The 21,219-nt window shown below is 41.3% G+C and overlaps 9 protein-coding genes across 9 annotated transcripts; 4 read left to right on the top strand and 5 right to left on the bottom strand.

Annotated features, from left to right (window-relative positions):
• Positions 1-787: 787 nt before the first annotated feature.
• On the top strand, positions 788-1,717 carry BCR41DRAFT_336466 (ribosome recycling factor frr; the record flags this gene model as incomplete). The annotated part of the gene is made up of 5 exons (XM_022022033.1): positions 788-887; positions 993-1,108; positions 1,212-1,303; positions 1,395-1,557; positions 1,637-1,717. 5 exons carry the CDS (start codon positions 788-790, stop codon positions 1,715-1,717), a joined length of 552 nt encoding a protein of 183 aa, XP_021881434.1.
• Positions 1,710-3,359, bottom strand: BCR41DRAFT_353499 (proteasome component PRE2). Its single transcript, XM_022024161.1, has 5 exons — positions 3,054-3,359; positions 2,817-2,961; positions 2,451-2,692; positions 2,070-2,339; positions 1,710-1,922 (listed from the first exon to the last, which is right to left on the bottom strand). Exons 1-5 carry the CDS (start codon positions 3,192-3,194, stop codon positions 1,887-1,889), a joined length of 834 nt encoding a protein of 277 aa, XP_021881433.1. The 5' UTR covers positions 3,195-3,359; the 3' UTR covers positions 1,710-1,886.
• Positions 3,360-3,476: 117 nt separating this feature from the next.
• Positions 3,477-5,061, top strand: BCR41DRAFT_422104 (proteasome subunit beta type). Its single transcript, XM_022030102.1, has 5 exons — positions 3,477-3,701; positions 3,983-4,090; positions 4,235-4,316; positions 4,446-4,682; positions 4,779-5,061. The coding sequence occupies exons 1-5, from the start codon at positions 3,610-3,612 to the stop codon at positions 4,959-4,961; spliced, it is 702 nt and encodes a 233-aa protein (XP_021881432.1). The 5' UTR covers positions 3,477-3,609; the 3' UTR covers positions 4,962-5,061.
• Positions 5,062-5,065: 4 nt separating this feature from the next.
• On the bottom strand, positions 5,066-6,785 carry BCR41DRAFT_386464 (pyridoxal phosphate-dependent transferase). Its single transcript, XM_022027795.1, has 3 exons — positions 6,564-6,785; positions 5,904-6,430; positions 5,066-5,782 (listed from the first exon to the last, which is right to left on the bottom strand). The coding sequence occupies exons 1-3, from the start codon at positions 6,598-6,600 to the stop codon at positions 5,243-5,245; spliced, it is 1,104 nt and encodes a 367-aa protein (XP_021881431.1). The 5' UTR covers positions 6,601-6,785; the 3' UTR covers positions 5,066-5,242.
• Positions 6,786-6,965: 180 nt separating this feature from the next.
• On the bottom strand, positions 6,966-8,271 carry BCR41DRAFT_60073 (hypothetical protein). The gene has a single exon (XM_022030933.1). It carries the CDS (start codon positions 7,990-7,992, stop codon positions 7,015-7,017), a length of 978 nt encoding a protein of 325 aa, XP_021881430.1. The 5' UTR covers positions 7,993-8,271; the 3' UTR covers positions 6,966-7,014.
• Positions 8,272-9,719: 1,448 nt separating this feature from the next.
• On the top strand, positions 9,720-10,809 carry BCR41DRAFT_60060 (Sec62/63 complex, subunit Sec66). The gene is made up of 3 exons (XM_022030932.1): positions 9,720-9,864; positions 9,978-10,328; positions 10,442-10,809. Exons 1-3 carry the CDS (start codon positions 9,774-9,776, stop codon positions 10,474-10,476), a joined length of 477 nt encoding a protein of 158 aa, XP_021881429.1. The 5' UTR covers positions 9,720-9,773; the 3' UTR covers positions 10,477-10,809.
• Positions 10,810-10,859: 50 nt separating this feature from the next.
• On the top strand, positions 10,860-11,615 carry BCR41DRAFT_305782 (hypothetical protein; the record flags this gene model as incomplete). Its single annotated transcript, XM_022020806.1, has 2 exons — positions 10,860-10,950; positions 11,329-11,615. Coding segments are annotated over 2 exons (378 nt in total), but the record flags the coding sequence as incomplete, so codon positions are not given.
• A 1,560-nt stretch (positions 11,616-13,175) lies between these two features.
• On the bottom strand, positions 13,176-16,127 carry BCR41DRAFT_322558 (temperature dependent protein affecting M2 dsRNA replication-domain-containing protein; the record flags this gene model as incomplete). The annotated part of the gene is made up of 7 exons (XM_022021476.1): positions 16,050-16,127; positions 15,723-15,912; positions 15,333-15,594; positions 14,873-15,199; positions 14,275-14,781; positions 13,766-14,179; positions 13,176-13,646 (listed from the first exon to the last, which is right to left on the bottom strand). Coding segments are annotated over exons 1-7 (2,193 nt in total), but the record flags the coding sequence as incomplete, so codon positions are not given.
• Positions 16,128-19,976: 3,849 nt separating this feature from the next.
• On the bottom strand, positions 19,977-20,979 carry BCR41DRAFT_60014 (hypothetical protein). The gene is made up of 2 exons (XM_022030931.1): positions 20,423-20,979; positions 19,977-20,326 (listed from the first exon to the last, which is right to left on the bottom strand). Exons 1-2 carry the CDS (start codon positions 20,811-20,813, stop codon positions 20,250-20,252), a joined length of 468 nt encoding a protein of 155 aa, XP_021881426.1. The 5' UTR covers positions 20,814-20,979; the 3' UTR covers positions 19,977-20,249.
• Positions 20,980-21,219: the final 240 nt, after the last annotated feature.

Here is a 21,219-nt window from a genome sequence, read left to right as displayed (position 1 = left end):
TCTTTTTACATTCGATACATCGCCATCCTTAAAAGACAAGCAACCAGGGTAACACGGAGTAAATAAAAAGAAAAAGAAAGAAAGAAAGAAAGAAAGAAAGAATCCAATGTGACATGCTGCGCCAGTTTCTCATTCCCTATCGTATCACCGTCTCAGTAAACAAGTTTCTTTGTACCTGTACCATCACATTTGATTTCCTCGCTCCGTCTCCCCTGCGTCCTCTGTATAATCATAAAAAGAACGCAGAACAATATGTCGTGCAGAAAGTTGTGGTTACAAGTGCATCGACCATAACCACACGACCAAGAGAGGTGGAGAATATGGTTAATGGTGGGGACTGTGCTTGAGGGGTATGGAGTGATCGCAAATGTGTTGACACCATCATTGTGGATAAAGTTATTATATATAATATACTTCTTTTCTTTCGCAACTACCCGACATTTTCACAGTTATGCAACGCGCCACTACAGCACTCTTCTCAACAGCAAAACGTCTAACTGCTGTTCAGCTACACGTTACAAGCCGCGTCAGGACTCACACTACTCTCTCAACAATCACTCCATTGCATTTGAGAATCACTTCTCATGGATCCTTCCTTGGAAAGAACATGGTCATGGCCATGAATACTTCTGCTAGTCATCAACTCAGAGGCTATGCCAAAAAGAGTAGCAAAGGCGGTAAGGGCGGTAAAAAGGGATCTAGCGATGAAGAAGAAGAAGATGATAACGATTCTGGTTCCCGCAAAGGAGGAAAAAGCAACAAGTCTTCTGGATCAGGAGGAGGAGATATGACGTTTGATATAGTAGATCTGGAAAAGAAGATGGGCCAGTGCTTAGAACGGCTCAAAAAAGACTTTTCGACCATGAGAGCCGGAACTGCTAATCCAGGTAATACTAATAAGGAGCCTTGGATTCAGACCAGTATACTTTTTCTCAATCTACAGGGACAGTCGTTTAACCCTTATTCTGTTTTTTTTTCTTTTGTGTAAATAGCAATTCTAGATCCTATCAAAGTCAAGGCAGGTAATAGTCTTGTCTCTTTGCGCGATGTGGGACAGGTGTCTATCAAGGATGCAAAGACACTAATGGTCAACGTGAACGATCCTGAGGTAACGATCTCTTTGATCTAATCTGATCTGCTCATATTCATAGTTTTAAATTTGAACGTGATTCTTTTTTTTTTTTTTTTTTTTTTTTTTTGTTACATTTTAGCTTATCGTTGCTGTTGAGAAGGCCATTCGTGAGGCAGGATTAAACTTGAATCCCATTGCTGATAACAAGGCAGTCAAAGTTCCTGTGCCAAAGTAGGGAATCATTAAATGATAATGGTTGATACACACACTGTCTCAAAAGGAGAAACTAACTTTTTATTTATGCTCTTAACTCTTAATCCAGACCTACCAAAGAGTTCCGTGAGACCCTTTCCAAAAATGCGGCAGCAGCAGCAGAAAAATCAAAAACCATCATTCGCAAGTTACGACAGGATGGAATGAAGGATTTGAAGAAGGATCTTAAGGCTGGAATGAGTGAAGATGAGAACTTTACATTGGAAAAGAAGGTAATTTTAATGCTCTTTATCCGTAATATCCTCAAATGCCCATTATCTAATCATTTTTCTCCGTGCCTTTTCATGTTAGGCTCAAGCATTACACGACAAGGTTATCAAAGACATCGATGAAGCACTCAAGTCCAAGGCCAAGGAGATCATGTCCAATTAAAAGCCCTAGTGACTTTTTATTATTTCTTTTTCTGTATTCTGAGCCACTTTTTTGTTTTATTTCAATTTTGAAAGATAATAAACACAGAGAGATCCTTGGTTGCAAAACTTCTGTTGTTACTGCTGCTTCTGCTGTATGTTGTACATTCTCCTCGTTAAGCAATCCCGATTTATGCAATTGGTCCCTTGGGAAGAGCTTGGTATTCCTGTAAAAAGTTTGAACATTAGTTAATAAACATAAATCCTTATGTTAATAAAAGTTGTTTCCTGGATAGCAGATAGTAGAGATTTTCTTTTCTTCCACTTTTTTTTTTTTTTTTTTTTTTTTTTTGTTTATTTTTGTTTATTTTTACCCAGTGAAGTGCGCCAACGTCGTAATTGCCCTCAAACGACCAGCCTGACTCCTTGACATGGAAGATGTTGATAGACCCTCCAGAGTAGGCATCACGGTGAGTAGCATGGTAAATGGCCCTGCGTCCCAGCTCAATCGCATCGGGAACAGACAGATTATAGTCGTATCCAGTATCAAGAACACCATATGCAAAAGTCGATCCTGAGCCAACAGAAAACTTTTCACCTCTCAATCGAGAGCCATCAGAGTCAACGTAGAACAGTTGAGGGCCCTAGAAGCAGCAAAACAAAATACAAATTTACTAAGCTTTACAGCATAGGATATATCTCCAACATTTAAAACGTTGAACCTGTTTGGTATTCTGATCGCAAATTTCCTTTACCGTCTTGTCCCATCCAGTGATCATTGTACCCATAGACAATCCCATGCCCTTGTAATCGTAGACCATGTTACTAAGGATCTTGGATGCTGCTGCTACGGAGATACGCTCCTTATTACGGAGTTCATACAATCTGCATCTCCTTCCAAGTTCACGCTCCCAGTACTGACAATCAGCAGCACCTCCAGCCATGGTTCCCAAAAGGTAAGGATTAATCTCGATTACCTTCTTGACCGTTTGCGAAGCTAAAGTGCGGGGAGCAATTATAGCAATTAAAGAACATGAGTAAGGAAATAAAAACATGATGACGAGATAAAAAAAGAAAAAAAAAAAGCTAAACTTGCAAATCTCAAGAAGTGCACGCATTACCGATATAAGATCCTCCTGAGGCACGCGAATCAACAGCAACAACAATACCACCTTGGAATTTGAAAGCTAATGTTGTAGTTCCGTGCTGGATGCGGATGCGGTTCTCTGCCGAGGGGTCAGTATGGGCGCGTAAGAAATCTACGGGCTATTCAACAGGAAAACATGGCTAGTTAGTATTTTAAAAAAAAAAGCTCTTCATCGTTTTTTTTTCTCCCTTCGAGAATAAAGTGACTTTACATTGGCTACCAGGGGGATGTCGAATGAAGGCAGTGCGAATTGGCTAGCAGCATCCCATCCTCCACTGTTGTTATTGAGGCTGTCTTCAGTATCGAATGAGGTAGAAGCCGAGTTGGAGTATTTGGCGACAAGTGAGTCCATGTTTTAAGGTTGCTATTCTGTATAATATATGTTTATATGTTCCTTAATCGCTAAAAAAGGCGTGTATGTTTGTTCAAGAACAGAAAGAAGAAAAAGAAGAGGAACAAAAAACAAAGGATGAATGCCGCACTTTAATTGTAAGTAAGAATGGTAATGTGCTTCATGTTTGCCTGCTTGTAAAAACACGAACGCGTCGGCTACCAGGCAAGGGGACACGTCACCGTGACTGCGGATGATCAATAGAGGCCTCGTAACCCACGCAACACGAAAGACTTTTGAAAGACAACTTCCACAGACACAGAACACACAGTCCATTAGACATTCAATTCCTTTTTTTCTGCTAAACCTCCCATTTTAACATTAAATTCATCAACCTCTTTTTACGGAAACTCACCGACCTTATAAAGGAACAAATATGTTTTCCACTTATCCTGGACAGGCTGTCATCGACCACCCCGTCAGCGCGCCCATCGAGCACCGCTTTGACCCTTATGTCGACAATGGCGGGTGAGTATTTAAAAAACAAAAACCTTCGGAAAAGCAGCACAGAAATAAGCAAAGGAGGCCAACGTAGGCAGCTTAAAGAAGATGTAAAAAAAAAAAAAAAAAAAAGTCCTCGTTCATCATATCATAATAACACTGGGTGTAAAAATCTTTCTCCTGGTACACCAAAATTCCTGAGAGATACATGCGAAGGAAGGAAACGCGTCAATCCTTCAATCCCTCCTCTCTTCCAAGGACCAACAGTACAAGTACTAAGCATGTTTTTATCTCCCTATTCTTCATAGTACTTTGTTGTCCATTGCTGGCAATGACTTTTGTGTGGTAGCAGCAGATACGCGACAGAGCGAAGGCTACTCCATCAACTCGCGCTATGTTCCAAAATCGGTCAAACTGTAAGGAAAAGGACCTATATTAACAAGATATGCCAGTCATTAATGTTTACTTTTAGCAAGCAGTGTCGACTGAGGAAAGAACAAAAATAAATATACTGATCCACGCATTGTTTCCTTTTTTTTTTTTTTTTTTTTTTTTTGTAGATCTGATAAGACTGTGATTTCCATGGGAGGATGTTATGCTGATTGCCTGACCCTTACTAAGAGGATCCAGCAGAGCATGGAGGTACGAGAGGATATAGGTCTGGAGATATCTATTGTTTTATGTGGAGATGATGTCCCATTATCATGATGAAAAAAAGTTATTTGCAGGAAATCTAACTGTGATTTTCTTGTTCATTGGGGGGAAAAAAAGTGGTACCATCACGCTCATGGAAAGGTTATGTCGACAGCTGCAGTTGCACAGATGCTTTCCATCATGCTCTATCAGAAGCGCTTCTTTCCTTTCTATAGCTGGTGCATTTTGGGCGGTCTGGACGAGGAAGGCAAGGGAGCTGTTTATACCTATGATCCAGTAGGATCATACGAACGCGAAACCTGTAGATGCGCTGGCTCTGCTTCATCGCTTATCCAGCCATTCTTGGACAACCAGGTAAACAACATACAAAAAAGAAGCCTTTGACTGACTTCATTTACTGTGTGGACTTTTTTGTTAATCAGCTTTTTCCTATGTCTAAATCAACGACAGATTAACTTCAAGAATCAGGAGTCGAGGCAGCGCACATTGACAAAGGACGAAGTCTTGCGTATTACAAAGGATTCATTCACATCCGCAACGGAGCGTGATATCTACACGGGTGATTACCTTGAAATCTTTGTGATCACAAATACTGGTGTCGAAGTCCAAAAGATTGATTTGAAGAAGGACTAAATAAAAAAGCTTTAAGGAATGTAGCAGAAAGAGAGGGAAGGAGGAGCCTTCTTGGACGATGAAAATGAAATAAACATGATAATCATTATCTAGGTCTTTTTATGCGTTATAAAAATCACTAAAGCTTGACTTTATTCCTTTAAGCAATGAGCATGACTTGAATAGCTTTTACTCTCAGGTCATCTGTGAAGTATCAATGTTTATTGATCTCTGTTCCTCAAGGAGTTAGTCGTCAATCTCTACATTTTCTATACTCTAGAAAAGAAAAGAGGATCATCTTTTTAGCTTTCTTGATCCTCGTTATTGAGTTCCTCAATCACCTCCTTCCAAACATGCGCCAGATGCACAAAATCAGAAAACTCCAAATAAATCTGGGCAGAAACCCTTGTCCAGAAATAGCCTCCGTGTTTATAGCTTGGCGAAAACAGGTTGTACTTATCCAATAAATGGCGGACCAGATAATCGGGTGTCTCGATCTTGGGGTGGTTGATATTCTTGATCGGCAAACGAATATTCACCATACTGCCGACTTGATGATCATAAGGTGTCATCACCTGGGTTCCCAAGATTTCAACCATGATTTCCCCACCTCTCACAGCCAAAGTATGCATATAATGCATGATGGCTTCTTCACCATACTGTTCGCGGAACTCGAGCGCGCCTTCGATCGACAGCATGGAGGAATAATCCATGGTCCCGTTCCAGGAAAATTCGGCTTCGAATCCATTCTTGTAGTCGCCCTGGATCGCCGTTGGATGGATTAGACCTTGTAATCGTTTTGGAACGTAAAGCGCAGCGGAGCCTCGTACGCTGTAGAGCCACTGAATTAAAAAAAAAAAAAAAAAAAAAAAAAAGTGTATGCTGTTAGGTCCTACAAAATTATAAATGAATAGTTCAAAAGGAAAAAAAAAAAAAAAAAAAAAAAAAAAAAAACGGGATTACCTTGTGGCAGTTGGTAATGAAGAAGTCTGCATTTAAGAATTTTAAATCGACAGGAACTTGTCCGATGGCATGAGCACCATCCACAAGAACCAAAATGCCATACGATTTAAGCATATCAACGAGTGGTTTGACAGGATGTACGATCGCAGGAACTGAAGAAATCCAGTCAATGACCGCAAGGCGGATCCTTGACTGATCTTTTTTAGCCAAATGATGCTGGACGGTTTTCTCGACCTGATAGACAATTTCATGATCGGTCATGGGCATCGTAATGGGGACTTCAATAATGTTCACATCTTTGTGAATATCACATATATAATGAACGGTCCTGTCCACATTAATATAACCTGTCGAGAGTTGCAGAATCTTGTCACCAGGAGCGAAGGCAAGACTACGGAGGACAGCATTGATGCCCGTAGTGGTGTTCTGGACTAAGGCCAGTTCATCCGTGTCACAGTTCATGAACGCTGCAAGCTTTGAGCGAATCTTTCGAAGTGCTGGCTTCAACTCGAGACGAACCCAACGATCTTGGGTAACGTTGATAAAAAGTAATGCATGAATGGATGGATAGATTTATGTTAGTTGCTCGTGTGCACAAGGGACTGTGGGAGTTGTAGACGATATTTTGACATGTCTTATTCAACTACTTTTTTTTTTTACCTGGATTTTGCTCGGCATAGTCGTGCCACTTGAGCATGTTTTCTCGTACAGACCGAGGAAAGGTGCCTGCCAATGGGCAATGAGAAGGTCAGTTGCTCTACAACGTGTTTAAGTCTAATATAAAAAGGAGAAAAAATCGTGACGATAGATATTTATACCATAGGATCCATGGTTGAACTCTGTCTTGCCCTCAGGAAAGAAAAAGTTCTTGCGCTGTTTGTGACCAAAAGGGCCAGGATGGGTAGGAGTGGGTAATGAAAATGACATTGTAATGAGATGAAGGCGAATGAAAGCGAATGAGGGATAGACAAGAGGAACGTGCACAAATAGAAAAAAAGAAAAGGAATGTTCTGTCTTCAGGAACATGTTCCCACAGACAATCTTGATCACCCCTGGAGTCCCATTTTAGGATAGAGTTAACATTTTATTTCACTTCAACAACCAATTATATCTATAACTTCTCGTCAACGTCCACGCCAAACTCGCGCACTTCGCGTTGGATTACAACCTTTTGGACGCCAGTGTGACCAATAGTTTCGCGTCCTGAACTAAAATACGCCCTCTCTATTGGAATATCGTATTCTTTGATGAATGTCACACTTGGACCCGCTGTAGGCTTTGACTTCTCATTGACCAAAACATTGTAAGGCTTTTCCTCTCTGGGCGAAGATCCCTCAGTGGCAGGAGCATCTGATGCAACTACAACAGTCATGGGCTCTGCCTCCATTGCTTCTGCAGTTGACGATGGCCCATTATCTTCTGCTGTAGTCGTCTTGTTATTGCGCCGAGTACAACATGGGAAGCACCAATGCGACCATGACAGTGGTAGTGATGATGATCCCGCTTTCGCTTCTCCTGCCATTGTGGTTGTCTTTGTGCTCGGTGATACAAGGGTAGTGTCACTTCCAGTTGTCTTCTCCTCAGTTTCTTTCGCAGCCTTTGCAGCCTTTGCAGCCTTTGCCGACAATGCCATTGTGATACCACAACACTTTCTATGGGGTCTTTCACCCGGTAAAGGAGGAAGAGGTCTAGCCCCGTGCCCAAACCACCAACTTCCCACAGGTGCTTCATGATGTTTCCACTCCCATGCAGTTCCAATAGCTGCAATGACAGGGACAAATGCAATCATGACCCATGTGCCTGCAACAGGATGAAACCTATCAGTCGATTGCGACAACATCACATGGAACGTGGACCTGAATTCAGATTGCACAAACATATCGATTCCAAACATGACACAGTAGGCGCCGCCGAGTGATGTGGCTATGATCACTGCATATCGCTCATAACGTTTGGTCAAGTAGCCCCCTATGACCACACAGATCGCTAGGAATACGTACCGAAAGACGTAATTGGTGACATTGGCTGCTGTGAAGATTACTGCAACAATTACAAATCTATTTTCCAATAGATTGGCAGTAGCAGGCATTAGGGATGTCGTTGCACCTCTTAATAAAAAAGGAAAAAGGAAAAGAAAATAAGGCACTTACACGCCATAGGCTCCCGTTAAGATGATGCCGACATGCCACAGATAAAATGAGATGATAGATCCAATAATCCCGATAAGAAGCCAAACTATGAAATAAACTGTTGTAGACTGATATACACCCGAGTTGATGTTGGTAATAAGCATGACCATTACGGCCGTGCTTGCTAAAGAAAACAAAAACATTAAAACCAGGTTTATAAACATGAGTGTATGAGCATATTTGGACGAGTAGCATCCTTGGACTTTTTTTTTTTTTTTTTTTTTTTTTTTTTTTTTCCGTCTTACACCAGACAAAAAATCCTGCCACAAGCATAGTGATGCGGATATACTTGTATCCATGAAACACTTCGACGCCACCGAAAAATATAAACAGGATGCCATAAATGCATTGTTCCCAGGTGAACTCGGATGGTGCTACATTAGAGGCATGAAGGGATAGGGATAACAACATAGTGACTTAGTTACTACGGACTTTTGCCACGTTAATCTAGATATTAATGTATATTAATGTCTCTTGCTATCATGCCATTTTTATTTTTTTACTAACCTAGGTAATCTGGCGTTGAAAAGGGATCGACCAATGTGTTGTTGGTAGTATTTGTAGAAGGAGACGCTGATACAGATACTACTTCTCCTGACTGTGGTAACGGGGCAGCATTGGCCAATTGTGCGATCCAAAGTAAACAGATTACCCAGTTGACGGCAGTGAACAGGTAGCGAAGGGATGATTTGGAGGACTTCATGTTTTCATTCATTAAAAATATAATAATAAATACTTGATTATATACAATATGTACAAAGTGGTGAGCTGTTTATGAGAAATAGAAATTCGGAAAATGAGGGTATGTATTTGGAAATGGTATAGTAATTGATAAGAGGAGAAAAGGTCGTCAGGTCGTGATCATTAAAAATAATAGTTGCGAGTTGGAAAGAGTCGTTTGCGAACTATTGAAAGGGAGAAAAGTCATACCATTCTTTGACTTTGGATGTGAAGGAAGTCAAAGAAGGAGAAAAAAAAAAAGTGGAGAGAGGAGTGCAAAGAGGTTCAAGAGTTAAAGAAAAAACGAAAAAAAAAAAAAAAAAGAACCTTTGTAGCAATGCTATGACAGAATGCCTTTATGGTTCGATCGACTCGACTCTGGCACAAAAACATGCCAGATCGTCATGGGGTCTTGAACAGGGGTCATGCCTTGACCATCCATCCCCTATATTTTGTCAACAATTACAAAAAAATAAAAAGCTGCTGTCATTTCACTCTTTACTAACCCCTTTTTTTTTCCAGACCCTCAAGCGCCACAAACAGGCAAGCAGCTAAGGACTAGGACGCCCATGGATCAAATATCTAGCGTTGCACATGTTGACTCGTTAATGAAAGCAAATAAAAGCATGGAAGAAAAGGGTGAATGATGTTCCCTTGGATGAACGCGTTCTTCATGATAGACGCCGCCAAAAAGCGTAATTGAAACAAAAGATTGGCGCCACGTTTCCCCAGGGCGTCAATGCGTCCAAATGAAGAAATTCTATTGACTATTTCTTTCGACAGTCTTCTTTCTTGCTCTACTTCTTTACTTGCTTATTTTTCTTTCAAACGGACCGACAAACAAAAACTTGCTGTTAGATTTGCTCTTCTTCGCTCTTTCATTCTTTCCTTTTTTTTTTTTTTTTTTTTTTTTAGCCCTTCACCACACGAATAAGTATAAAGAAAAAGAATTTTGATCAGCATGCAATCTGTCTGGTTGGCAGTCATTTACATTGGTGGATGGATTCTTGCCATGAGAATCTTTGGGTTTTTTTGGAGAAGAAGAAAGATAGGTAATAGGAAATAATAATTACAACCATGGTTGACCATTCCAATTATTTACTCCCAACGCTCTTCGGGTTGGATTTCTACAATTATTGACCTGTTTATTCTTATGTAAATGTAGCTATTAGCACTGCTGAACCATGGTTCCCGGAAAACGAAGCTCGAGCACACTATATGGCACTCTTGCAACAGACAGAGCCCCAGGAGGCCACGGACGCACAACTGAAAGCAGCACTGTTACGACGAGCTATGGAGGCTGTGAATCGAGTTTTGTCCATGCGTGAGGACAAGCCAGTGTTGACCAGTTTGTCCAAACAGGGTATATTAGGAGATGATATTTGGAATGAATTCTCGCTTGCGGAAAAAGAGCTCGAGCAGGAGATAATGGCTATTATTGAGGAAGCTGAAACATTTAAGGAAGGATGGGGGGAGACTATCCTTCAAACAGCTAGCGAGATGGTAATGAAGGAAAGCCTTTACAATTGTTTTTATTTAAAACGCATGCGAAAAAGCCCGGTTCCTAAAACTTTTTTTATTTTTTTTTTATTTTTTATTGTTTTTTCTTCCCCTTGTTAAATAGGTGAGGCATGAGATGTCAAAGAAAATGGAAAAGGAGATGAAGGCGAGGCAGGAAGAAGAAACAAAGGATCAGGCGCTACAAGAGCAACGCAAAGAACAATCAAAGATACAGAACGAAAAGAATAAGGAGGCTCGTCTGGAGCGTGAGCGTGCTAAAGCATTACAGGAACTTTTGGCAGAGGAAGAGGCAGAAAAAACTAAACAACAACAACAAAAATCTCAGAAAAAGAAAAAACCCACACCATCATCACCCAACTCGAAGAAGAAATGAAACGTCTTTATTACCTTGACTGCATTTAGAATATAACCATTCTAGGACGCCAAATAAAGGAAGAACAGCCTCGAATAAAGAAACACGAAGAATTTGTGGGAGTAAAAGGCTTGGAAAAGAATGTCCAAATTTGATTATTCTTGAGACTTGATCATCCCTACGTTCTTTTTTCTGACACAAGTATTTGGGATGCGTGACTATGGTAGCCCATATCGTAATGTCGAAAAGGGTCTTCTGCTCCTGTGTGCACTGATTACAGGAGATTCATTGTCTACAATGTCAAGGTTCATACCAAAGACGTCCTTTTACGACTTGCACAAGGAATTTTATCTTCGGGACCCTGTGAAACTACATGATGACATAACCTCAATAATGAGAGATATGTGCTCGAGCTTGAAGCTACGCTTGCTACTTGCCAAGAACAACCCAGACCCTTTCAAGCATATGCCTTTGAATCTAGACGGGCATGACACAAGAGTCAGCCATATTGGCGCTGATAAACCAAGTCTCTACTCTTATAAACTCAAGAAGTCTGGCTTTCGTATTAAAGGGTGTTCAGACATGAACAATATCATACTGTTTGCAACCAAGCCAGCTCCTTGTCGGGATTTCAATGATGGAGTGATGCTTGTGAAGATGAACATTGCATCGCACATACACAAGCTGGACGCTATTGCTATTGACGGCAGTTACAGTGGATTCGTTAGACAAATTGTCGAGTCATCAGATCCACTGTCCTACGAGAACTTCTCTTATCCTGTGCACAATACCAGAGGGATGGCCATGGCAGACCAAGAGCTACATTACAATAAAGTGTTTGGTGGATTTCGGTCAAGCATCGAAGGGTGCTTTGGAGACATGCAATCCACCTTCTCCAAGTTCACACACGACGCTCCCATCCATCCATAATATCGCTACTCAGACGCACCACACATTCTGGATGCAAGATGTGTTTGACTTTCCAGACAGCAATGAGTATCAGGTTGCTTATGAGAAGCTCCCAGCATCAAAGTCAAACTAAATCATGGTCGGAGTCTTCTGGAGCTACAAGAGGCATTTTAATCCGTTGCTATTTCACAGCACAACATATTAGACACTGCCGATGAGACTATGGCAGAGACAGCGCAGGAGGGATACGAGGCTGCTAGGGTTTTAGACCATCGCGGAGGAAATGATGGCATGGAGTTTCTGATTCAATGGGAAGGCTTCGATATCTCTGAGGCAACATGGGTGGCCCTACAGCATTCCAACTACAAACAGTGCATCCAAGACTATTGGAAGACCAAAATCAGCTTCTAGGGCTGGCATTATATGTTTTAAAAAACACCACGTTGCGCATGGATCAGGCTTGGCGGTGCTTTTTTATTAGAGTAGTTCGTGACACGGAGTTTAAAATCACCAATCATCTGCTCAAGTCAACCGGAACTATTAGAGAAAGGTAAGGTGTTGCCAACAAGGTGGTTATTGGAGTAGGACTAGGTCAATTCTCCTTAAGCATGAAGCTGTCTTCCCTCCATGAGACATAGCTTTTGTATGTCATGCAGAAGACAAACATTGTGTTTGACTTTTTTAATACATCTAGATTTATATTAATTACACCAAACTGACATTTTTTATAAAATGATACTCTAAAGACTCGAAGTCTAGATTACATAATCGTTGGTGTCAGCGAATATTGTACTTCCAAGCAAGGTCCGGTTTGCGAGGATTTCGTCGGCCAAGTGGAGATCCGCAGATTATATTGCAGGACTTGCAAAACATACATGCATTGCAACGTCATGACGGGACACAACGTAGCCTGTGGCCACCTTCTCAACCAACAACAACCTCAATACCCCCAGCCAGTTGGCATATACAGATGATATTTTTGAATGGGATCGACCATGCCAGCATGCAAGCGAGCTGCCACTATGACCGGACCTGTTTATAATAAACATTTACGTGTTGCACTTCTTGCTGATGAAATTCAGCCAGGATTGTGCTGTACTCAATCGATTGGAGTTGGATTTGCACCTATCCACAACTGACCTCCTTCTGATAGGGTAATACCACCTACTCTGCATGCAGAAGTAATTTTTTTCTCCACTATGTTTACTTGATGTGTAGAAATATTGTAAAAGAAGTGGACTTCTTACCTTAATATTGGTTTCTTAACTTCGCTTAACGTACTGAAAGGCTTGAACTGGAGGAAGAGACGATTTTTTTTTGTTGATTACAAGAGTCCTCAGTTATGCTTGAAGGTGAAAAAGGATCACAAATAGTTTAAAATTCCTAAAAGTCTTTAGCTTATTAGCCTGCTTAAGAAACAAATTAACGTAGCTTGTATACTTTAAGTTTAATTCATATAACTTAATTATTTAAACTAAATGATTAACATCACCCTTTAATTTAAGGAAATGCTAGATTCAGAGTTGTTTATTGCTTTCTTTTTTTTTTTTTTTTTTTTTTTTTTTTTTTTTTGTTTTAAACTTTGCGGCTCTTGATCCAGTTATTGGCATCCTGGAATTCTTGCTGTAGCTCCCTGCTAATTGCATTAGTAGCACTGAGTGACTTGACCGCACTAACAACCACCTCCCAAAATGCAAAACCTCGCTGGATCTCTTCTTTAATACTATTGGCCAAACTCGACGTCGAGGTTGCTCCAATGTGTTCTTCCACATGCTGTAATGCCTGATCCTTGTTATTGATGTCGCCGCTTAGCGTCAATGTTTCGAGGTATTCTTTGACTAAAATTCCCAATACTGTCGAGGGCTCGTACGCAAATGGCAAGTGTGTTGCAAGCTCTGAAAAGTCCAATGTATCCTTTTGACATTCGTTCGCAAGCAGCATCTCAACAATTAAGGCTTCGCCCAAGTGACGCAGGTTGCGCGTTAACACCTTATTAACGCTGTTAAAAGCTAGTAATTCACGATTTAAAGGTCCGGACCAAATTTTGGTACCCTATATATATGTAAAAAAAAACTTTAACTGAGCTTTAGTTCATTCGTGCTTTTTTTTTTTTTTTTTTTTTTTTTTTTTTTTTCCTAAGATAGATGAATCATAATATTTTGTGATTTTACCTTGAAGCGCGCCCAGATCAATGAAACGGTTCTTGAGATAAGTCGAACAGCCTTTGTGCCGGTCTCATCATCTAAAACTGCCTTCTTGACATAGCTGTGGCTATATGGCCGGGCAGTTAAAAGTTCGGCTCTAATTAGTTCCAATGCAATAAAGAGAGCATCCTGGAACTCGACAGGTGCTGAAGGATGAGCCTTGAAAGCATCAATAATAGCTTTGCCATATGGCAGAGGTGTATGAGAAGAGTCAATGAATGATCTAAGCTGCAGAAGTTTTGATAGATGACGAGTTTGGACCTCCTGAAGTGTCATAAGAGGTGCAGATTTCCCATTAGCATCCTTGGGCTGCACTGTAGCAGCAGCATCATTGGGATTGGTGAGTAGCCCCAAAGCAAATGAAAAATTTGGCGTTGTAATCTATTCAAATACACGAAACAAGCGAGGACAGTTCTCATGTCAGTAATAGCGGAAGAATAATCGGAGGCAAGCCCTTTATATATAGAAAGGCTTACATTCGCCTTCTTGAGCTCTTTCTCGACAGATTGTTGGCTTGACTTCCAGTTGGAGATGGCTTCAACGGGAACGGGTGCAGCCTCCGACTTGACTACATGTTCTGTTCCTGTCACATTATTGTTCTCATACCAGTGAATGATTGCGATCCTGCGATCATGGAAGAATGAATGTAGCTGCGACTTGACTAACGCCATTGTCTGGGCTTTCATTTTAATGATATCTCCTGCTAGGAAAGCACGATATTCCTTGGCTTCTCCATTGCAGAGCGGTGAAAATTCTACGCCATATCCGCAAAGTAGAGTGTTGAGTGTAGTGTCTGCAATAAGACCACGTGAAATGTAATAGTACACCTCATCTGGAAGGCGGAAACCAATGAATTCGTGAATGTCATTAGGTGCTTGAATCACGTTCATGGGTTCCACATGCCCTTCATCTGTCAGAATAGGGTGGTGGCGCATCGCACAACGCATCCTGCAAAACAAATCCACATAGTTGCTCTTTACAACCTATCCATTGTAGGAAGAGTCAACGCGATTAAGCCTTAACAGCTGGTCTTCATATATATATGTCCTTTTTTTTGCTATTGTTGTTCCTTACTTGAGGAGAATCAGCATAGGCTTTAACAGCATTAAATCCAGTCCTGTGTTGTAGCAGCTCATGGATACTCTTATATGCAAAGCCACCTTCGACTGAAAAAGGAGGAAATGTTGGGCAATGGTCAACTCCTGCAAGGATGCAAAGGTCTAAGAACTGCTCATCCGTCAACACCATATCCTGAAGAACAGATTTTTTAGAGATGGCCTGGTAAGTCTGCTTTCCAAAGTCGATCTGGGTGATAACGCGTTCTACGTCAAACATAAGTAAGTCAGGTCCTGCATAGATCGCATGAATGATTTGCTTGGGATTGCGCTCTAGATACACAAGCTATGATAATAAACAGCAAAAAAAGAAAGAAAGAAGGCATTTAATGAACGTGATGTAGTGGATTTTAAGATAACATCAAATCCATGCTCTTCTTCCTTCGTTCTGTAGTAGGTCGTTAATGTTGCTAATGTACCTGTGCTCCAGCGCCATAAGGTGCTCTGAGATAATCGATGTTATGTTCCTTTAAGATTCTGATGACTAAATGGTACAGATCTGGCTGGTGGACCACATACGATCCGCTCCAAGAAGAGAGTGCCAGCTCCATCTTCCCCGCGTTGGCTGCTTCCCACGCTGTATTTCTCTTTGGGATCTTGAGGTCATCATTGACGTGGGGTTTGTCTTTACGGATTAAAGACAGTCCCGGAAAAACAAATAATGGGTGGATAGAAGCAGCTCTAATGGTTGTGTTTTGTAGGTCAGATAATCAGTTCGTATCATTTCTTTTTGCAATCCTTGTTCTGCCTGCGCGAAACATTAAAAAAACTAAAAGAGCAACAAATTTCCCGAAGCAGTCCACACTCACTTGAATCCTTCTAGCTCTTTCTCAATAGTCTTTCGAAGGCACGAAGGTATGCCACCAATGCCAGGCAAATACTGCTCCGACGCCGCCCCAATGACTTTCTTGAGCCATACGCTGCCATCAATGCCCAATCGGATATCCTTAAGCGTCGTCAATGGGTGTGTTGACGCCAGGTTCTTTTGGGTCAAGTAGACTATTTAATTGAGGCAACAGGCCGATGTAAGGTTGTTCGCAGGTTAGCTCTTTTTTTTCACTACACTTGTTGAGGCGATGTGGAGCAACTTAAAAAAGGAAAAGGAAAAGAGCAGTGTCCTGACAGCCATCACTTACAATCGAGATGTCGCACTGGCATGATGTGTTTTGTTGCTTAATAGGTTGAATGTTAAGAATTTGAATTTGAAAAAAAAAAAAAAAAAAAAAAGAAAGAGAGAGAAACTAGATGAGTCGATCGAAAAGAAGCTTTTACTACCATCGCCCATTTCTCAGGCTCGCAGGAGTATCAAGTCAGTTCTTGCCCAATTGATTGTGGCTTACTGTAAATGATCAGGGCATTCGCTTAGGGGCAAATCAACTACTGTGTTTCAAGACGCGTACCTGAACCTGATCCATTCAAGAGGTATTAGAAACACCAATACCTAACTATTGTTACCGCGAGTATCCGTAGTAACTACATAGCACCTAAAAGTAGCACTATGGGCTGCCCGAGCGTGTAAAGTAATAGAGAGAAAACCATAAAATAATATAAAGCCTCTAGCTTGCATAGTATGACCCGTGCGTGATAGTATGCAATGATTGTAAGAGTTTCAACGAGGAAGCGGCTTATTGCAAAAAGAAATCTAAGAACTAAACCACTACAAAAACTGCTTCTATCCGGGATATCCTCTTGGCTGTAGAGCAGGCAAGGCCAGATCTAGTTCTCTCTGCTTCCTACTAACAGAAAATAACCGGCTATTGCCTTCTTGCCACCATTATGAGGTCTCATTTATGGTGCGTAAAAGCAATACTGATGCGATCCGCTTGCCAAAGGTGCAAAAATCAAGCAGCAAACCCATTAAAGGCCAAAACCCAAGGTTTTTTTCTTTTCCCTTTTCTTACGTCTGATAGTTTTCTTAAAGAGTGATGCGGCTTTATCTTTAACCACCAATCAATCACCAGCGAACCGCAAGTCAATCTCATTATAAAATCACTATCGACTATGACGACTGTTCGGACTCCATATGATTGTATAAACACCTGAACACTACCACATGTCATTGACTACTCTGCGTTCCCTTAAACAATATTCTTAGCATACATCTGAACTTTTGCAAGGGATGTGTCAATGCTTCGATAAACATATAACATTTGATGACTACATCACAGCCCTTGGATTGTGGAAGCACTGAAAGTATGCGGAAAACGGGAACCATTTGTGTTTTTACTAGCAACAAGCGTGGTTTCAAAAAAGTGTGCCTCCAAGGAACAAATCCTATATCCTTCATTGCTCAAAAGAGACAATCTTGCCTTTTCTGCACCCTAAAAGCGCCCCATAGTCCCATTGAGGCGTTCAGAGGCATTATTTGCCTTATGGCTTGAGGATTAGCAGACTTTCAGACAAGTTTTATTGGTTTGAACATCCTGTCCATTCGAAGTTGTCTCTCTGGATGGCAGCTATTCAGAGGATGCTAATCAATTCCGCTAAATTGCGGTGAAATCAGAGCAGATTTGGATAACCAACAAGCACCGAACAGTTCGCCTTAACAAGTGAGCGAGGATCTCTACGGCGCGCACGGACCATGGGGGCGACTTTTCAAATTCTTTTTATAAAGAAATCCAAAGTCGCCCCCGCCTAAACATTCTACCGAGAAGTGTGGCCCTTCATCTTGAAGAACAATAAAATAAAGGCGAAACAAGGTAATGACTGGGGACTTGAGTGGATCAACAGTGGCAATAAGGTTGTTGATGGTCTCTTTGTGAATACAATTTCTATTGAGTGGAGTCTCAACCTACTGCATAGTGCAGCACAGAGTAATATGAGAGATTCCTCCCAGTACTCGAACATTGCTTCCTCAAGTATGTACATGAACCTGGGCAGAGAAATAATTATCGCAAATGTAATATGCGGTCGGGCTCTCCAAGGTATGAGTGCTGAAGGCCTTTGGCTATTTGCAATCATCCTAAGGATCAGGTAACTCCATAAATATATACAAAATATGCCTGCAATATGACATCTTTTTAAAAAGGATTTGTCTAAAAAATTTTATTGGAATTAAAGTAAATCACCGAACAAGCTCTTTTTAACTTCGTCCCAACAAACATGTCTTATCTGGGGAAACTCCTGGACTTTACCGATGTCATTGGGCGGTCTATGTACTTCGTTGCCTTTGTCATCAAGGTCATTTTTCCCGCGAATATACAAAATCTTAAAGTCCGGACACAGCACACCATCTCTCGTTACTTTGAAGTCCCTTTTATACCTGGTTTCTGATTTTTCTTCGCCAGCATTCTTACCTTGGGTCTTTTTGGTCAGCTTTGTTGTTTCCATTACTGCTCTGTGAGTTCCGCCGTATGTGTAGTCTAGGAAATACTCGATTTGATTTCTGCCTTCAGAATATCTCCGATCTGTAAATGCCAAATCAATGTTTGCAGAGCCCTCGTTGTGTTTTTGAAAATCACTGATCGAAACCTGAATAAAAGTGTAGCCAAGTATAAAATCGAATCGAGGTAGTTCGCCTCCATTTATCAAGATATTCTTGCCCTCGTCCTCAAATCTTTTGGGTGGATCTTGAAGATGTTCAAAGCCATCGACTCTCAGCTCTAAAACGTGTCCCTCCTTCCCAGCGAGATTTGTCGTGTTGAACTTTATGTTTTTTTCCTTGATAAGCTTCTGGAAGATAGCATCGGAAAATTGGTCAGGACTCAAGGTACCCTTCCTTATGTCATTTATGTAGTCGTTGGGGAGTGGGCATAGCCTGTATAGGTCCAAAAGTGCCGCCTCTGATGCTGGTGTAATTGGCTGCCGCAAAATCAAATACCTTTCCGCGTGCTTATACAGATATATTATTCCAATATCGTAGAATTTCCAATCAAGTGGCGCTCCTGCATGATCCTTGTTTTGCAGAAACACATCGGCTAGAGCTCGACGGACATCTGTTTTGAATATCGGTTCAACTTTGCCGTAATAGCTCTTCAAGGTCTCGAAGAATTGATCTTTGCGATCCTTCTCATAACCCTTTAGTCGTTGCTTGATCCCATTAGCTGTGAGCTCAATATCTCCACGGTCTTTGTCAAAAAAATTATTAAGCTCCCGTGGCACACATCCGGTGGCTCTTTGAATCTCACATCGTAGCTCATTCAAATGTTGGCGGGCTGTTGGGTGGACCTTATTTATGATCACATCCAGTAGCTTATTGAAAATATCAGGCGACATTGGACCAACATACTCAACATATTCCGGTGCGTCTGTGAGAATACACCTCTCAAAATTCGCCGTGCTGGCGAACACTGCTCTCGCGTTATTTGAATTGTTCCAACAGTTGAAAGTCTTTAGAGGCCATAAAACTGGGAACCTTGCGGGCGCAGACTTACCTTCTTCTGGAAATAGCGCACCATGCTCATCCACGACAAATAATGTTTTTTGACTTTTTAACTGGAGTAGGGTACTCAAGATACAGCTGGCGCTATTCCCATAAGGATACTCCGATGTTTCATCTGCGACCATTTCCTTGAGCTCTGAGGCTGTCAAAATATCTTTGTTGATGGATAAGAAGAGTTGACAGATTAGCTTTGCTGCGGCAGTTTTAGTGTCACAGTTGTTAAGTTTACTAGCATCGGCAATATAAAGCACTGGCCAACCATGTGCGTATGCCTTGGCCGCAAGGAACCATGAAATGTATGATTTGCCGACGCCCATTGGACCCGATAAACATTTCTTGACAGACGCCACACTGTCATTTTCGAATCTATTCCATAGGTCCATCATCTGTTCGGTCACAAAAAACTCGCGACCTTGATAGCCTCTCGCAAAGAATTTTGGGCTCTGACCAAGATCCATTGAAGTAATTCGATCTCCAGCCTTCACCGTCAAAAGCGATTGGAACTCGGCGCGGGGTTCTGGTGCGTACTTGTTATTTTCGATCAAATCCAGTATATGGAGGGGTAAAACTACGGGTTTGCCATCGGCTGCAATATATCGCTTCAAGGAACGACAGCGCTTTGCAAGGTGCTCTTTGAGCATATAGGAATAGCGAGACTGACGTGAGTATGAAATAAACAAACTTTCTCAAGAATCATCAAAACTATGAGTGGGATGAACTCACCTTCTAAACCTCCGTCTTCTGTGTCTTCTAGGTTCCTTTTTGGACTTCTTGGGGCTGTTTAAAATCCACGCAAAAAACAACAAGAGGATAGTTAGATAGGAGGCCTTGATAAAAGTACTTGTATGCGATAGGGCGGTGGGGAGCCGAAATAAGCTCAAGTAAAAAGACTCGCGAGAGGACAGTGAGAGTCAGAGTATACGCACGAACCATGGGGCGACTTTTCAAATTCTTTTTATAAAGAAATCCAAAGCCGCCCCTGGTTAGATAGTTTAGCCATGATACATCTCAAACATAAAGAGCTGTTTTGAACTACATCAAGTCAAATCAATGACGTCATGAATGACAATAAGCTTCGTCGATTAAAAATATCAACAGCCATCAGTCCATCAAGAGCTAAATACATACCTGGCGGCGGCGGCTTGACAATAACATATGTCCTTCGGCTGGTCAGCTCGTCCAGCTCAGAAAGAAGTGCCATCTCGTCATCGAGCTCTGTCTTGTCAACGGTGCCATCAAAATCTACTTTATCGTCCCTGTCTCTCTTGGGGTTGACTGCTCTCCAAAGCGTGAGCTTGTCTGCGGCAACATGATCGAGTTCTGGCTTCTTCGCTGCCTTGATGGCTTGCTTGAGTTCACCAACTGAACAATCGGGGAAAATCCTGACAGGAAAAGATGTTGCTTCTCCCTCAACAATGCAATAAATCCTCAGTTTGGTTGGCATTTTCTCATTCTTTCTTTCTCTTTCAATCGAACCACGTCTAGATGGACCATTTGGTGTTGTTGTTCCGCTTCCCATTGCGATTTCAAAACTGTTTAAAAACAAGGGCGTAAATGGACGGAGGACAGAAAACAGGAAAAGTTTGATAAAAATGTTAAGTATGTTAAGTCAGTAGCAGGATGATTCAAAATTGTGACAATGTAAGCTGTGGAGATGAAGATGAGGGAGGAAAAGAAAAAAAAAAAAAAAAAAAAAAAAAAGGAAAAAAAAATGGCAATGAATGAAGGCTTGGACAAAATGAAAAAGGAAGGAGAGCAAACTTGACGGGAGCAAAACCGGAGGGAAATAAGAAAAAAGTGAAAGGATAAAGGAAGAGGAAGTGAAGCAAGTTAAAGAAAGAGCGACAATTGATAAATTTGTTCAAAGTTGGGCTGTGCTGTGTGTGAGAAAATATTTTTTCTTGATGTGACGAATTATAAACATC

This window comes from Lobosporangium transversale (assembly GCF_002105155.1).
Source record: "Lobosporangium transversale strain NRRL 3116 chromosome Unknown BCR41scaffold_18, whole genome shotgun sequence".
NCBI classification, from domain to species: domain Eukaryota; kingdom Fungi; phylum Mortierellomycota; class Mortierellomycetes; order Mortierellales; family Mortierellaceae; genus Lobosporangium; species Lobosporangium transversale.
This window is presented reverse-complemented; position numbering and strand designations above follow the sequence as displayed.

Excerpts from the sequence above, each read along its gene's own strand:
- BCR41DRAFT_60014 (XM_022030931.1), bottom strand. The coding sequence starts at position 20,813 with ATGGGAAGCGGAACAACAACACCAAATGGTCCATCTAGACGTGGTTCG. Across the intron at positions 20,327-20,422 it reads TGTCAAGCCGCCGCCGCCAG|TTCAAAACAGCTCTTTATGT; the intron begins GTATGTATTTAG and ends GACTTGATGTAG.
- BCR41DRAFT_422104 (XM_022030102.1), top strand. The coding sequence starts at position 3,610 with ATGTTTTCCACTTATCCTGGACAGGCTGTCATCGACCACCCCGTCAGC. Across the intron at positions 3,702-3,982 it reads CCTTATGTCGACAATGGCGG|TACTTTGTTGTCCATTGCTG; the intron begins GTGAGTATTTAA and ends TATTCTTCATAG. Across the intron at positions 4,683-4,778 it reads AGCCATTCTTGGACAACCAG|ATTAACTTCAAGAATCAGGA; the intron begins GTAAACAACATA and ends AATCAACGACAG.
- BCR41DRAFT_386464 (XM_022027795.1), bottom strand. The coding sequence starts at position 6,600 with ATGCTCAAGTGGCACGACTATGCCGAGCAAAATCCAG. Across the intron at positions 6,431-6,563 it reads CTATGCCGAGCAAAATCCAG|ATCGTTGGGTTCGTCTCGAG; the intron begins GTAAAAAAAAAA and ends ACGTTACCCAAG. Across the intron at positions 5,783-5,903 it reads TCATTACCAACTGCCACAAG|TGGCTCTACAGCGTACGAGG; the intron begins GTAATCCCGTTT and ends TTTTTAATTCAG.
- BCR41DRAFT_60060 (XM_022030932.1), top strand. The coding sequence starts at position 9,774 with ATGCAATCTGTCTGGTTGGCAGTCATTTACATTGGTGGATGGATTCTT. Across the intron at positions 9,865-9,977 it reads TTGGAGAAGAAGAAAGATAG|CTATTAGCACTGCTGAACCA; the intron begins GTAATAGGAAAT and ends ATGTAAATGTAG. Across the intron at positions 10,329-10,441 it reads CGAGATGGTAATGAAGGAAA|GCATGAGATGTCAAAGAAAA; the intron begins GCCTTTACAATT and ends TAAATAGGTGAG.
- BCR41DRAFT_60073 (XM_022030933.1), bottom strand. The coding sequence starts at position 7,992 with ATGCCTGCTACTGCCAATCTATTGGAAAATAGATTTGTAATTGTTGCA.
- BCR41DRAFT_353499 (XM_022024161.1), bottom strand. The coding sequence starts at position 3,194 with ATGGACTCACTTGTCGCCAAATACTCCAACTCGGCTTCTACCTCATTC. Across the intron at positions 2,962-3,053 it reads ACATCCCCCTGGTAGCCAAT|CCCGTAGATTTCTTACGCGC; the intron begins GTAAAGTCACTT and ends CCTGTTGAATAG. Across the intron at positions 1,923-2,069 it reads ACGTTGGCGCACTTCACTGG|GAATACCAAGCTCTTCCCAA; the intron begins GTAAAAATAAAC and ends AACTTTTTACAG.